At 44.2% G+C, this 14,652-nt stretch overlaps 1 protein-coding gene across 8 annotated transcripts in view; it reads left to right on the forward strand.

The window, feature by feature from the left end:
- PAK1 (p21 (RAC1) activated kinase 1) overlaps positions 1 to 14,652 on the forward strand; it is a 65,881-nt gene that overhangs the window by 46,356 nt on the left and 4,873 nt on the right. For all 8 annotated transcript variants that reach the window (XM_072326982.1, XM_072326983.1, XM_072326979.1 and 5 more), the window contains 7 exons: positions 629 to 745; positions 851 to 1,025; positions 3,289 to 3,352; positions 4,173 to 4,221; positions 6,943 to 7,055; positions 12,243 to 12,360; positions 12,793 to 12,892. In XM_072326982.1, the coding sequence (XP_072183083.1) occupies positions 629 to 745; positions 851 to 1,025; positions 3,289 to 3,352; positions 4,173 to 4,221; positions 6,943 to 7,055; positions 12,243 to 12,360; positions 12,793 to 12,892 (736 nt within the window). The remainder of the gene's footprint in view (positions 1 to 628; positions 746 to 850; positions 1,026 to 3,288; positions 3,353 to 4,172; positions 4,222 to 6,942; positions 7,056 to 12,242; positions 12,361 to 12,792; positions 12,893 to 14,652) is intronic.

Here is a 14,652-nt window from a genome sequence, read left to right on the forward strand (position 1 = left end):
AGAGATTCAGGAAATGCCCAGTATATTGGTGCCTTTTCATTGTTTTTAATAGACAAAGCTTTTGTGTTACGTCAAGGGCACATTGTCAAATATATGTCAGCATGCTGGTTGCTCCTAAAATACAGAACTAGTGAAATGTTACCTTTTTACCCCTTTATTTCAGAGATAGATAACTTTATTTTAATACTTCAAGAAGTCTTTTTCCACTGCCGCTCTTAGGGAACTGATGGTAAACTGGAGGCAGGAGCATGAGCAGAACTGGGCTAGTGGGTTGAGAGGCTTGCCAAGTTTATTTTGGAGTGTCTGTAGCGTAGAGGACTCTGTGAATTTCAATCATAGTATGGCTTGGGTTGGAAGGGACCCCAAGGATCATCAAGTACCAGCCCCCCTGCCACAGGCAGGGCCACCAAACCTTCAGATCTGGTAGTAGACCAGGTTGCCTAGGGCTCCATTCAGCCTGGCCTTGAGCACCTCCAGGGATGGGGAATCAACAGCCTCTCTGGGCAAAACAATTTTTTTCTGTGTTTCCTTCAAGACATTCTCTGTTAGGAGCTTAATCAAACCTTTGTTACACGTTTACAACAAGCAATTAGGTTTTTATTTTTGCTGTTCATGTGACAACATGCAGAATGTGAAAGCTGTGTCTGAGACCCCTGCGGTGCCCTCAGTGTCCGAAGATGAAGATGATGAAGACGATGCAGCTCCACCCCCTGTGATAGCACCACGACCTGAACACACCAAATCTGTGAGTACCAATACCTCCTTCAGCACGGTCACGCTCAGGTCTTGAGAAGTGTTTAAGTCATCATCTGCTTTGTATTAATATATGTTTTTATTCAATAAAATTTAGATATACACCCGCTCTGTGATAGACCCCCTTCCTCCTCCTACCAGAGACGCGGCCACCTCTCCTATTTCTTCTCCCTCGGAAAACAACACAGCGGCACCCGACATGCTGATCAGGAACGCGGAGAAACAAAAGAAAAAGCCAAAAATGTCAGATGAGGAGATTTTGGAAAAATTAAGTATGTCTTCCTGGAAAGAAAATTAATCAAATTCCATGTTCTCTTGTGTTGGTATCTTAAAAGCTGAGATGTTTGGGCACAGCTATTTTGAGATCCCTTACTGAAAACTTTGCCTTGTGACTGCGTGCCAAAATTGGGGCAGATGAAGAGGGAGAATGTAGATGTAAGCCGAGCACCTGTGATGCCAGCTGAAGGGAGCTGCAGATCCTCAGACTCTGCAAAAACGAGCCTTGAATATGTAACATCTACTTAGCCACGAAGTCTGAGGCTGCTCCACATCTTGATATTCCATAGCTTTAGAGTGTGGGTGATTACATGGAAGCGTTGCACCTGGGGTGAGCAGAGCTTTCAGCTGTGACTAAAAGACAGAGAAAATCCTTGCAAACCCAAGTTCACCTCCCCTGATTATCATGACATGAAATGTTTTGCTAATTTTTAAGTGTCCTGGCACTGTGTGTATACACAGTAAATAACCCACATTTGTGGGTGTTATTTTGTCTTTCTGTCGTGTCCCAGTTTCTTTGACAGTCCTTACCTTTAGTTTTGGGGTGTTATTTAAAGTGCTCCTCTACTGCCTGGCATCACTGGGATGTGCTAAGGCAGCATTTGACAGCTGAAACAGCTGTTCTGTGCAATTGATTGCTGTCCTCAGCCTGGGCCAGCTTTTATTAGGGTAAAGCATTTCTAATTCTTTGAACTACTAACCCTGTGTTAATTACATATGTGACTTGCATGTCAGATGGCATAAATTGTGTTCATACCCCCGCAGCCAGGCTGGACTCCTCTGTTGAAAGTTTTTCCCCCTATTTAATGAAGCTAAGGCTAATACCCGAATCAACAGAAACTTAATCAGAGGGCATAACTTCAGTGCTTCATTCCTCTGAAATTAGGCCCAAATTGCATTGATGGCACGTAAGCTGGAAGTGTTTGCTGTCTGAAAACTTGCCCTTTCACGACAAACATTAATGAATCCTTACCTGGCTTTTTGGGAGGTAGGAGACACTCCCCCTTTTTACAGATGAAAGGGTTAAACAGGACAAGACTGACAGCTGCCTCTCGTTGCTGCCCTGCAGCACTGTCCTGTGACTGCCTTGGGCAAACATGTGCCTCTCACAGTCTGAACTTGCATCCTGTGTTAGGCTTTAAGGGAAAGTTTATGAACATTAGTCCAGCAATGTCTGTCCTCAGGGCAGACAGCATTGCTGCAGTAATTGTGCAGTAGGGTGTACACAGTCTGATTTCTCTTCCCACCCTCCTCCCCAGGCAGGAGCCGTATTCCCCTCTCTTACTTCTGTCTGCCCTAAACCCCGTGGATTTGGCTGCTGGCCATTGGTGTCTGAAAATAGCTTGCTCTTACTCTGCTCGCTACTGGATTTCTTGGCACGATGACCACAAGCAGTTTCCTTGCCAATATGCATCTGTTTAGGTTCAGCCCCAGGCTGCTGCAAAGGCAGCACCTTATGTTGGCTGCTTGAGCAACTTGCAAACAACGCAGAGGCAGCTCTGCATCCCTTGATCCTATTAGAATCCTTGAATCATTAATGTTGAAAAAGACCACTAATATCATCTAATGTTGCAGGGGAGACTTGTACCCAGCTGAGCTCTAGGGATTGTTGGCCCGGATGTTCTCAGCCTTGAAGGATGTGATTCCCCTCCAGCTCTGGGGACATGATGAATATCACTGTCTTCAGGGAGCTTGGGGGTTCCAGTAATGCTCTTTTTGGCAACTTCTCTAGCTTAATCCTTGGCCTTGGTGTTTCTGTGCCCTTGTTCTGTGAGCTCCCTCCACTACAGAAAGCTTGAGGTTATGTTCCTCATGGATACCAAACCCACCTTGAGCCTGAGCAGCCCCTCACCACCTTGCAGAACACGAAGCCAAATGCTTTACCCTCCAAGGGATGCAATAATAGACTTTCTTTCAGCTGAACAGCCACATTAGGGAAAATGAGCTGAGTTTGCCTCAGGGTGCTCTCTAAACCCAGGAAAGCATGGCTGCAGTTGCATGGCAACTGCTACTAAAAACCTCCAGCGCTTCCCCTTGCTACTGGGCTCCTAATAGAGGAGCTGAGCAATGCCCAGGGCAATTCTGAGGATCTCTCTAGCTTCTTCCCCATGTCTTACAACCTATTAGTTAGATCAATAATGGCTGTGTTATTGCTGGTATGGAAAAGCAGTAAATACGTTTGTTCAGACAGAAGTCGTCACGGTGTAGTCGTATGGAAAAGTACTTCTCAGATTTACTTTGTTGCTGTTGTTTTTGTAGGGAGCATCGTGAGTGTGGGTGATCCAAAAAAGAAGTACACGCGTTTTGAGAAGATTGGACAAGGGTTGGTATATGCTTCCACTTCTCTCCTGTACCTTTATGTTAAGAAAGAAGCTTTGAATCCAGGCTAAGTTAGTCTGCTGGAAAAGCTGGTGATTATTTTCTTTTGCTCCTTCCCCAAAGCTCTCTTCCCATTTCCTACCAAAGTTTTGAGTCACAGTGACTGGGTTCTTTTGCGCAATTGTGTTTTAATAGAAGAAAATATGTCATTAGATGATCAGGTTGCTAAAGATAGCTGTAGGCAGGGATGGAGCCTGCTTATTTTCAGCATGCAAGGCTGAAAGCACAGATTTAACTCTCCTCGATGCTGGTGTTGTGCTACTCTTAGCTGAGTAGGGGAAAGAAGAGGTTTGGGGAGAGGCTACATTGAGGGGCATCATGGAAAGATGCATCTGTGCTGAGGCCCAGACTCCCATTCCTCTCACTTCAAATGCCACATTTGTTTCCTTTATCTGATCCTGTCTGCTCTGTAGTCACACTGGGCAGTCTGCAAGCCAGGGCACTGCAGTCATGCCAGTTTAGCTCATGGTCCTACAAGCTGTGCTGCATTGCTGGTTTAGCAGCAAGGATTTGGATGGCCAGACTGTTCCATACCAGGAGCTTTGCTCCCCACTGGAACTTCTCCAGTAGTGATGTTGGCTAAGAAGTATTTCAGATTACATTTACCACTGGAATTATTGACATGATAAAGAATGGGAGTGAGGCAAGTAGTAGGAGAGGTATATTAAATTCTGTCTTGCTGTGAGACAGTAATAAGCTTATTATTATTATTATTATTATTATTATTATTTCTTTTCATTGTTGTTATTCTCCCTTTTCTTTAGAGCCTCAGGTACGGTTTACACAGCAATGGATGTAGCTACAGGACAGGAGGTAAGGACACAATCCAACATCCACTGAAAGTTACAGCTGATTCTATAGAATAAACACGCTCTTCCAGGGGTTCATGACACTTCGCTTGTTTTTAATGAGGCATTTGTTTCCTCACTAATGAGGCACAGTCAATGGTCTGAGCAGTAAACTGGAAAAATGATTTCCCAGCTTTTAATACCAGAATCACTTTGTATTTGTGAAGAACCTTTCTGTGATCACAAAGGCTGGAAGCAAATGTTGAGACCGGGCAGCTCCTTAGCAAGAATTTTCCTCTTCATCCCTGATATTTCATAGTTATAGAATCAAATGAACTGGAAGACACCTTTGAAAGCCAACTGGTCCAACTCTGCTGCATTGAACAGGGACACCCACAGCTCCATCAGGTGCTCAGAGCCCATCCAGCCTGACCTTGGGTTGTCTCTGTGGATGGGGCATCACCACCTCTTTGTGCAGCCTGTCTCAGTGCCTCACCACCCTTATCATAAAAAACACTTTATTTCCAATTGAAATCTCCTCTGGTTTAGTTTGAAATCATTTCCCCTTGTCTTATCAGAAAGGTCCCTACTAAGGGGTCTTCCTCCCCCTGTGTAAACTCTTTTACATCTTCTTTTCCTTTGCTTCGTACACTTAACTTACACCAGTTGACTTGCATAGAAATAATTCATTCCCACCCTTTGCCCACGTGCTTTTTGCCCTTGGCTTGAGAGACAAGGAGTGTCTTTTTTTTCTTTCCTGAATATTGAAAAGTGCTGTGCACATTGCATGCATGCATAATAAATCAGTAGTGATGGATATGCAGCACCTGTGGAAATGATTATTGCTAGATGGAGGACTGTTAAAGAGGAAAGTGTATGCATTATTCCAGATATCTTTATGGGAGTCTGAAGCACCGTGTGTCTACTTTGCATTTGTACAATGTCAGGGTTATCCACCAGTGAATTTCATAACTCTTCCAATTCCTGAAGAAATAACAGAGTTTAATTGCAGCCTCTGAGGAAGGGGTGCTGCATGTATATTGAAGCAATGAGAAGTTCCTTCTGTTTTCCTTCTGGATCCCTTCAGTGACTCCCACGTGAATAGTTGAACTCTTGCAGTAGAACAGACTTTTAAATCATTCCCTTTATGGGTAGCTTGATTGGTCCCTGGATTTTTTAATATTGCATTTGGGATCACTGTGGCTTTGACATCGTGTTAACCTGTTCCTTTCTGGGAAGCACTGCTGATACCAACGCTGAGAGCTCAGGGGCTCAGCGAAATGCAGCACTTGTTAGAAGTGCATAGGGAAATTACTTCACTGTGCAATATATGAGAGCCTTGGGCAGCTGCCAGGATTAAGAATACTCATGATTATCACTGATTATGCCTATTTAGTGTTAACTACGGCTATTTACTTTGTACCCTAATGCAGTCATAGATAAGGAAAACGTCCCTTCATGCAAGCATTCCCTTGGGACTGCCTCTGAACAGGAGTGTGGACATGCAGAGGCTTCCTCAGTATTGCTCTGGAATTTCTCTATCTGTAGCAGATACTTCCCTCTCTTGTTCATCTTTCATTCTCTTCTTGTGCAAAGAGCAGCATGGGGTCTTTGTTTCTGCATTACTTAAGTACTGTCTGGCAGCCTTATTAATACTGTGGAAAAGCAGTATGATGTAAGTTCTTGCCTTCTTGCATGCTGGCATTTTTCTGTAGAATCTCCTGCTATACTATCAAAATGCTAATTGTAACTATCTCTATTGGCTTGTTGCTTCTAATCCTTGTTTTTGTGAGCTCTAGTTACTGGCTCCCCTCCATTAGCTTATAGTGCTTTCTCTGTAACCAGCAGTTTTGTAAAGGTATAATTACATATCACTCCCTTTGCCTAAATATTGGACCAAATACAATTGGGCTGCATTGCCTATCAAAGTGTTTCTGCCTCCTGCTGTGCTGGGCAGACTTACTGGACGGAAGGCTTTCTGTGGTTGGAAGGCTTGTCTTTGAAGGCCAGGTGTTCTCATGGAAATAGTGGTTGTGGGGAAGCTGAATGGAGGAATTAAAAGCATGTTGTACCACACTGCTTTCTGCACATAAGCATGTGGAGCAGGTATAATGAAACAGGTAGACAGCTACTGAGCAAAAAGACCACAGCTAATGGATCTGCCCGTGTTTCTCTTTGTTATAAATGGGGATAAAGTTGAATCCGATTCCCATATGTTCAACCTTTAATCTAAGTGTTGGTGATTCTTCGCCCCTAGGTCTTGAAAGTGACTTAGCCTATGCTATTTTACCTCCTCCCTACACTCCTGCTCTGCTGTAGATTTATAGCAGCACAGGATTAGCATAGGAATGAAAACAAACAAACTACAGACAACAACGACAACAAAAACAAAACTTCCAAAGACATCTGATTCAAAACAGAAAGTCTTTGTATTATCAGCCTAAACTAGAGTAAGGGTCTCTCTGCTGTCTTGCTAAGAAACTGTAGCTAGAGATGGCTGTCCAACAGTGATATAAAAGTCCAGTATGAAAGCAGTAATTTCCCTTGCTCTTTTTTGGCATTATATGCCCAGCAAGAGTAGAAGTGAACTGGCTGCAGGAGCTCAGAGTTGCTGAGTGAGTAATTCATGATGAATAAGTGGCTTCCCCATTCGTGTGAATGTAAGACTAAAATAATCAACACTGCTGGCAGGACTCTTGGGACCTCCTGTAATAATGCACTCTGTCTTGCTTTTTCTTCCCCGTAGGTTGCAATCAAGCAGATGAATTTGCAGCAGCAGCCCAAAAAGGAATTGATTATCAATGAAATCCTCGTCATGAGGGAAAACAAAAACCCCAACATTGTCAACTACTTGGACAGGTATGTTACAGTTTGAAGAGCTCACGATAGAGCTCTGGAAGACGCTTCCTTGTCACTGTCTTAAGAGATCCTGTCTCAGCTTAACGCAGACAAAGGACAGTCTTGCATCTGGCAAGGCTGGGGTGTGGGTGATGTAGTGGTCTCTGTCCAAATCCTAGGACAAACAAATGACTGGATTGGTGCTAATGGAGAATCCTGGTTTCTAGGAGATAGTGGCATTAGCAGCATGCTGTCAGGATTCCATTTTTCAACATGCTCTGCTAAATTCAACACGGTGAGCCATTTCCTCCCCGCGCCTAGAGGAGAAATGGAAATAGATTGAGCTGTGTTATTTATATTTGTTTTCCTCTTTTTCTGAGCAAGGCAAACATTCTTCTAGCAGGAACTCCTTCCCATAGGTGGTAATCCTGTCCCTGTTGCTGACTGCTGAGGTTTTCTGCGTAGTGATTCGTGTAAATAACATGTAACATGTAACTTAGCAAAACTGCTTTCTTCAGGATGTGGATAAGGGAGAGAAGAAGAGCTGGCACAGCATATAAAAATCCTTCCAAAGGTGTAAGGAACAAGCTTATTCCTTACTTGTAGCTGAATTCTTGGGTATGTTGCATTCATGTGGACCATCTTCTTGAATCCTTCAAGTTCATTCTGTGATTCTGTAAATCCCTGCTTCTCCTTACTGCAGGAGCTGCACCTAATTGCTTACATATGTACAGATCTGCTCTACTTGCACTTGTTCCTTAGGACAGAGACAGAGCAGAACTAATCAGTGCTGTGACTGCTGCCCTGTGTGAGCTGTTTCTTACATAAATGCATGTAGCCAAGAAAACTCTGTTCAGTATATAGCTTGAGACAATAAAATACCAGATCCACAAACAAATGTGGCGGTGGGTCCTTCCCCATAGGGTTTTTCATAAAGGTGGTGGTAGCAGTGCTGCAATCGTCAACATTTTGGAGGCTGGATGCAACCAGGAGCAGCTGGTGGTTCTAGGGATAGAGTAGCTGCCTTTGAAAGAAAGCACAATGAATGTTTGCATTGAATTCCAGGAAACAGTCATGAGCTGCCAACACTGAAGACTAGGATGTGTTGAAAGGTAAACAGAGCGAAAGTGTTGTGCGGTGAATTGAATTCAGCATCAGTTTAATACTGATGCATTGTGTCAAGCTTGAATCATTCATCTTTCGTTACAGCTTTTTCCATTGGGGCTGCAGCAGGATTTCCAGATTGCAGCACTCTTCAGAAACCAGCAGTCTTGGTTAACTACAGGATTGGCTTATTGCGGGGAAAGCGGAAGCTTCAGATAAGCAACCTTCAGACTTGAATAATGGCAGTTCATCCTCTGAAGATAGAATGGGGGGGGACATGACCTAAAATCGCTTTTGGAATGTCTGAGAGAGACACATATTGCTTTGCATGTGCATCGAAAGCCCAGTGGCTGTTTTCTTAGTAGGCTTCTTGTGATGTCTTAGCAAACATGTGAAAGAATAGCTCTCATGCTGCAATATCATCATACATTGTGATACTCAGATTAGGTGGTGCTGTGTCCCACGTTATTTGCATAACTGTAAAGAGCTGTGTTGTTGAAAGGGCAGACACCCTCTCCTAGAAAGAGAGGAAGGATATTATCTGTGCAAAATGAGACCTGTGGAAAAGAACATTGAAGTATTGCATGTGGGCTGAAAGTGTGTATTTCTCCAGGCTGATTAGAGCCTTTGTTTTGGGAAGACTGTTTGAGGTGCATGTTCTCACTAGGGAGTGCATCACAGTGTCCCTGCATGTGCCCTGTCTAGGCAGTACATCCCAGCTGCAGGGTGGCTACTTGTCCTGATGTCTTGTTTAAGCTTCAAGCAACAAGAGCTGCTTCTTTTGTCCTTGTCTTCCTCTCAAGAATCTTTTGCACAGGTATTAGCTTTTATCTCAGTACTGCAACTGAATAGAACAGCAGTGAGGGTGCATGTGGGAGCTCTTTATTGTGCCATTTCAGCTTTGCAATTGCAGCTTCCTGCTGCTGGGGAGCTGCATCCCTCTTGCCTGACCTCGTGTGCCTTTGTTTCCTGAGTGATGAGTGAAGCTTGCAGGCTTCTGCCTACTGCTGTCCCAGAAGGAAGTATGAGGAAGGATGCATTGCTGCTTTGGGACCCGGTTTCTTTTTTGAGCCTCTGTTTCTGACTGTGTCTCCCCTTCTCAGTACCTAATGGGAGCTGTGAGATGCTCATTGGAATAAACCATCTCTCTCATTTCTGCCTCAGCTCCTGCCCTTACCAAAATAGAATCGTAGAGTCACTAAGGTTGGAAAAGACCTCTAAGATCATCAAGTCCAACCAGCAGCCCATTCCCACCATGCCCACTGACCATGTCTTTCAGTTCCATATCTCACTGCTCTTGAAATCCTCCACAGTGACTCCACCAACTCTCTGGGCAGCCTTTGCCAATGTATAATCACTATTTCTGACAAGAATTTTTTCCCTATATCCAACTCGAACCTCCCCTGGCCCAACTTAAGACCGTTACCACTGGTCCTATCACTGTTACCTGGGAAACAAGGCTGACCCCCACCTCACTACAACCTCCTTTCAGGAGGCAGCCTGAAACTGAAGTTATTAAGTGAGAAGAGAATTTATTGTTATGAGGTTATTAAGTGAGAAGATTAAGAGAAAACTGTCGGCTGCATCCTTCCTCCGAGACTCCATCACCCTGCTTTTGCTGCCAGCCTTCTTTTGGGGAGTGACTGCAGGTGACTGTGTGTGACACTGTGATGCTTTTGCTGTCATAGGGAGAGCAGTATGTAGCTATCCTGGCTCCACTTGAACCCAAGGGAACAGCATGAAACTGTGACACAGGAGGAAAAGGTCCTTCACCAGACGGTGGTGGGCATGGCCCCAGGCTGTTGGAGTTCAGGAAGCATTTAGAGAATGCTCTTAGACATATGGTCTGATTTCAGGGTGGTCCTGCGTGGAGCCAAGAGTTGGTCTCAGTGATCCTTATGGGTCCCTTCCAACTCGAGATATTCCATGATTCTATGATTCCTGCCTGTTTTCAGGAACATCTGATGGAGCCGTTTTGAGGCACGTCTGAAGGAGGCAACCCAGGGACTAAAATGCCTCTGCTGTGGTGGGAGAGTGAGAAGAGCCCTGAGATGCCACCATGATGCCACCATGAAATGACGTCTGCTCAGTGTCAGCTGGCAAGGATCCACTGTTAATTTTACCTCCCTGCATGTTGTGTCAGGGCTATCAATTACTGAGGTGCCTGGATCTTGGCGTGTGCTGCTTGTGGCACAGCTTTGGTTCACAGTGGGCTCCTTGGCTTGCTCCATCCCTTTTGGCTGTGAAGAGGCACCAGCTTGCTCCCAGCTTGTGCAACCTGAGAGGGTCACACAGGAACAGTGGATCCTGCTCTGCCCATCCCTATAGCCAAGTGGATTTGGGCTTCAGGGTGTGCTAGTGGCACAGAAGGGGAGTGTTGGTTTCCCAGGCAGCCACTGATTCGTGGGGAGGCTACTGATAAAATCTGGACAGTCTCTAGATTGGCAGGAGGAGAAGAAGAATCAACAAAAGCAAAGGGATCAGGGAGGAGAAGTCTGGGTTGAATGGCTTTCAGAGCCCACAGAGAGGTAGCTGACCCACAGAAATGCTACTGAAAGCAATTCTGCTCCTCTGTCACACCAGCAGACTGCTGTGCAGGTGATTCTGCCTTTATTGGGGTCTGTGCTGCCAAGAACAAGCTCCCAGTGTGTCAGCACTTTGGTTATGGAGCTGGAGACCTGTCTGCTCTGCAAGCATTGCTCTGTGTCCTTGGGCTCTGGATCATGAAAGAAAACTTTGGGCTTTGCCTCGTTGCAATCTACAGCATCACCAAACTTAGATTGCATCTTTGTCTCTAATACTAAAAGCTCTCCGTAGCTGTAATATTTCTAGCATCCAGGTACAGCTTAGACTGCAGTTTTTATTTATGGGAGTTTTTTCATCAGCTCAGGTGCTGGCAGCATGTTCTTTGGGGGCCAGGGTGCACTTCTTGCTTGCTCCTGTGATGTCTCGCTCATCTCTGTGTACTTTCTGTGCCGAGTCAGACTTCATAACCTTTTTCTCCTTTGCTATTGTTCCCTGGAGTGTGTCCTGCTTTTGCCTTTGGCTCCTAGCAGATTTGCTGTTCACTTTTCAGCAGGATCAGTGTTTCTGAGCAAAGCAAACAGCTTGTTGATGAATTCCAGTGCCAGCAGAGAAGCTTTTAATTTGAATCTTTGCCTCCCTTCTCTCTTTGACTCATCCGCCTACTCCCGTCAAAAATGGGCCGACAGACTTGAAAGTGGGCTTTATAGTTTCCAAACTAATGATTCCTTCCTTCAAGAGTGTGTTGTACTGATGTGGTACGAAAAATTGTGTTGATGTTTTTCCAGATGGGCCCTAAAAGGCAGAAGTGGTCGGTGATTATTATTATTACTATTACTATTACTATTATTATTATTATTATTATTATTATTATTATTATTATTATTATTATTATTATTATTATTATTATTATTTCTAAACATGAGTTAATGCTGGTGCCTTCATCCCAGGTTTTCTCCTTCTAGACGTCAGCATGAACTCTCCCAGAAGAGAATAATAACCCAAATGGCTGAGAATATTCACCTTCATCTCAGCTTCCTCCTCCCCATCTTCCTTGCAGGTCTTTAGGGGGCATAAGCTGACATTTCAGGCAGAAGGATGTTTTCAGTAGCCCTTGTGGAATCATTGGAGTTGGAAGGGAACTTTAGAGGCCATCTAGTTCGACTTTCCTGCAATGAGCAGGGACTGATCAGGTGTTCATAGCCCAATCCAGCCAGATCTTGAATGTCTCCAGGGTTGGGATATCCACCAACTCTCTGGGCAACAGATCTGAATTTTGGGGACAAAAATCTAAACAGCAGGAAGCAGTTCTATGATTCTGTGTGAATGCCAAACTGAGTGGTGCCATAAAAAAGACTTATTTTATCTTTTGTTCATAAGCATGATACAATATTGTGTTCTTCCCCATTGTCTGTGGGTAACCAACCATTGTGTCATTCAGGATTGCCTTCATGCCTGAGCAATGTAGGTGGTTTCTCTATACTTCTACGGTAGTTTAAAAACCCGGTGTATTCTGGTTAGGTAAATAGTGGCATGTTCATTGATCTGCTTCTTCTAAAAGCTGTTTCTTTGGTGTTTCAGTTACCTTGTAGGAGAAGAGCTCTGGGTAGTCATGGAATACTTGGCAGGAGGCTCCCTAACAGATGTCGTTACGGAGACCTGCATGGACGAAGGACAAATTGCAGCTGTGTGCCGAGAGGTAAAGCTGTGCTCACACTGAGTGAGCTGTGAGGGGTAGGGGACATGGGCTTTCTGTGATGTGTCACTGGCTCTGCAGGCACAGCCATCTGCAGCTTCTCTAACGCAGCAGTAATTTTGCAGAGGGTGGATTTTACTTAGGGGGTTGCAGCGTACTCCTGTTAGATTTCATCTTAGAGTGAGGATTGTGATGCAAAATGGGGTTGAAATTCCCATGGTTACACTTATTCTCTTTGCAACTACCCTGTCCACCTGCTGGTCCCAGTAGAGATGTCTCTTTGTAGCCCCACTCATACTGGGTATAGAAAAGACTAAGAAGCTAGGCCCATGCTACTCGAATTGCATGATGTTAGTGTCCATCAGCTGGTGAATAATTCCATACTCAGACAGAATACCCTTGTTTTTATTTATGTGAATTTTTTGTCTTTTTCAGTGTCTTCAGGCTTTGGAATTCCTCCACTCAAACCAAGTTATTCACAGAGACATCAAGAGTGACAACATCCTGCTGGGAATGGATGGCTCTGTCAAATTAAGTATGTGGGGAAACAGTGCTGGTTGTGGCTTTAGTTATTAGCCCGGGTTTGTTGTATGCCACAGGACAGGCCTAATTGGAAGATGGGTTTTTGATTTACTTGATTCTGCAGTGATGAAGAGTCTGTAGAAATTCTGCTGCACGTATTTTTATGGCATCTGTTTTAATGGAGATTGGCAAGTTTAAGTCCTTTTGAACTGATACCAGACATGCAGTGAGGTTTGGTATTAGAATCATGGAATCATTAGTGTTGGAAAAGAGCTGATCATCAAATTCCACTATCAACCTGTCCCCACCATACCCACTAACCATATCTCTCAGTGCCACATCTCATCTTCTTGAGCATCTCCAGGGACAGAAACTCCCCCACCTCCCTGGTCAGCCTGTGCCAGTGTATTACCATTCCTTTGAGAGAAGTTTTTCCTAATATCCAACCTGAATCATTTAGCTTTGGACCATCTGCTTTTGGTATTTTAATGCTACACCAGTCTGTAAAGCTGAGCTTAAAGGTGTAGAGTCACAAGTCTTTGTTTGTGTGTGATCTCTTCAGTCTGAGTAAGACTTGTGGGTACTTGGGAGATGGGATTGAGCGAATGGGAAATTGAAAGCTGTGCAACGAGATAGCATTTAGTCTTACAAACCCAACCCAATCTTAGTGTTGTTTCTTCCTTGTATTATCACTGATAATGAAGACCTTGAGACTGTTCTGCCCCTCTGGTGCTAAGGTGGCAGCTGTGCATGTGGTTACCTATGCAGAGACAAGTTTGGGGGACCAGTGAATGATTGCTTTCCACCTATGGCTTTAACAAAATTGTGCTCCCTCCCACTCCTTCTCAGTTCTGTTGGCTAGCACCCAACAGGCATAAATAAATCTATTTTTGTCGGCAGTGACAGCAGATATGACTCAAAATTCACACAGTGCAGATATGCTGAGTAAGATGGTGTTTTTTTTTTAATACATAATTTCCTCTTAGACTAAAGATGCACTTTGGTACAGTCAGATCTCTGGAGTGTCAGCAATGAATAGCTTATCAGGGCCAAAGTGCTCTGTTCTTATGGAATAACACATTTGAGCACAGTATGCAGGTACTTGGCTGCAGTTAGGAAAGCCCCTGTGGATATGATGCAGTAACCTTCTGGACCTGAGCTTCGTATTGGCTCCGCTAGAGGTTTGCTCTGTTTGTGAACCATATGTACCTACCCTGGCTGTTGCCCTTGATAAAAACTCAGTTGGGGATTAGTTAAATTTTCATGGTTCTGCTTATAATTGAACCTTTGGTGCCATAGGAGATCAGCATGTGCATTGCATCTTGCTGTGTTAATTCTGCTGGTCACACAGGAACAGAACTGGTTTCTTTTGGTAAGGCAAGTGCAAGTAGGACCAAGTAATTTTCATATGAAGGCTCCCATCTTTCTGTCTACTCCAAGAAAAATGTTAAGTATACATTTAGGTACTTAAGCTTATTCTGAACATAGTATTTACCCTATAAAGCAAATCCTGTTTGAGGGATTACGTGTCTTCCAGTGAGGTAAAACCTCTAGGAATGAAAATCTGACCAGATAATGCAGTGTGTGGGTGGAAAGGTGTATCAAGATCAGACTGGGCATTGATTTATGTTTTCACATACCCAGGAATGACCTTGAAAACATACGTGGTGTTTTACAACTACAAAAAGCCACACAATCAAGTTTCACAACATCCGTATACAGCTGCAGGAGAGCACTGTGGGAGACAGTGTCAAAGGCTTTGCTGAAGTCTAG

This window comes from Excalfactoria chinensis, chromosome 1, assembly GCF_039878825.1.
Source record: "Excalfactoria chinensis isolate bCotChi1 chromosome 1, bCotChi1.hap2, whole genome shotgun sequence".
NCBI classification, from domain to species: Eukaryota; Metazoa; Chordata; class Aves; order Galliformes; family Phasianidae; genus Excalfactoria; species Excalfactoria chinensis.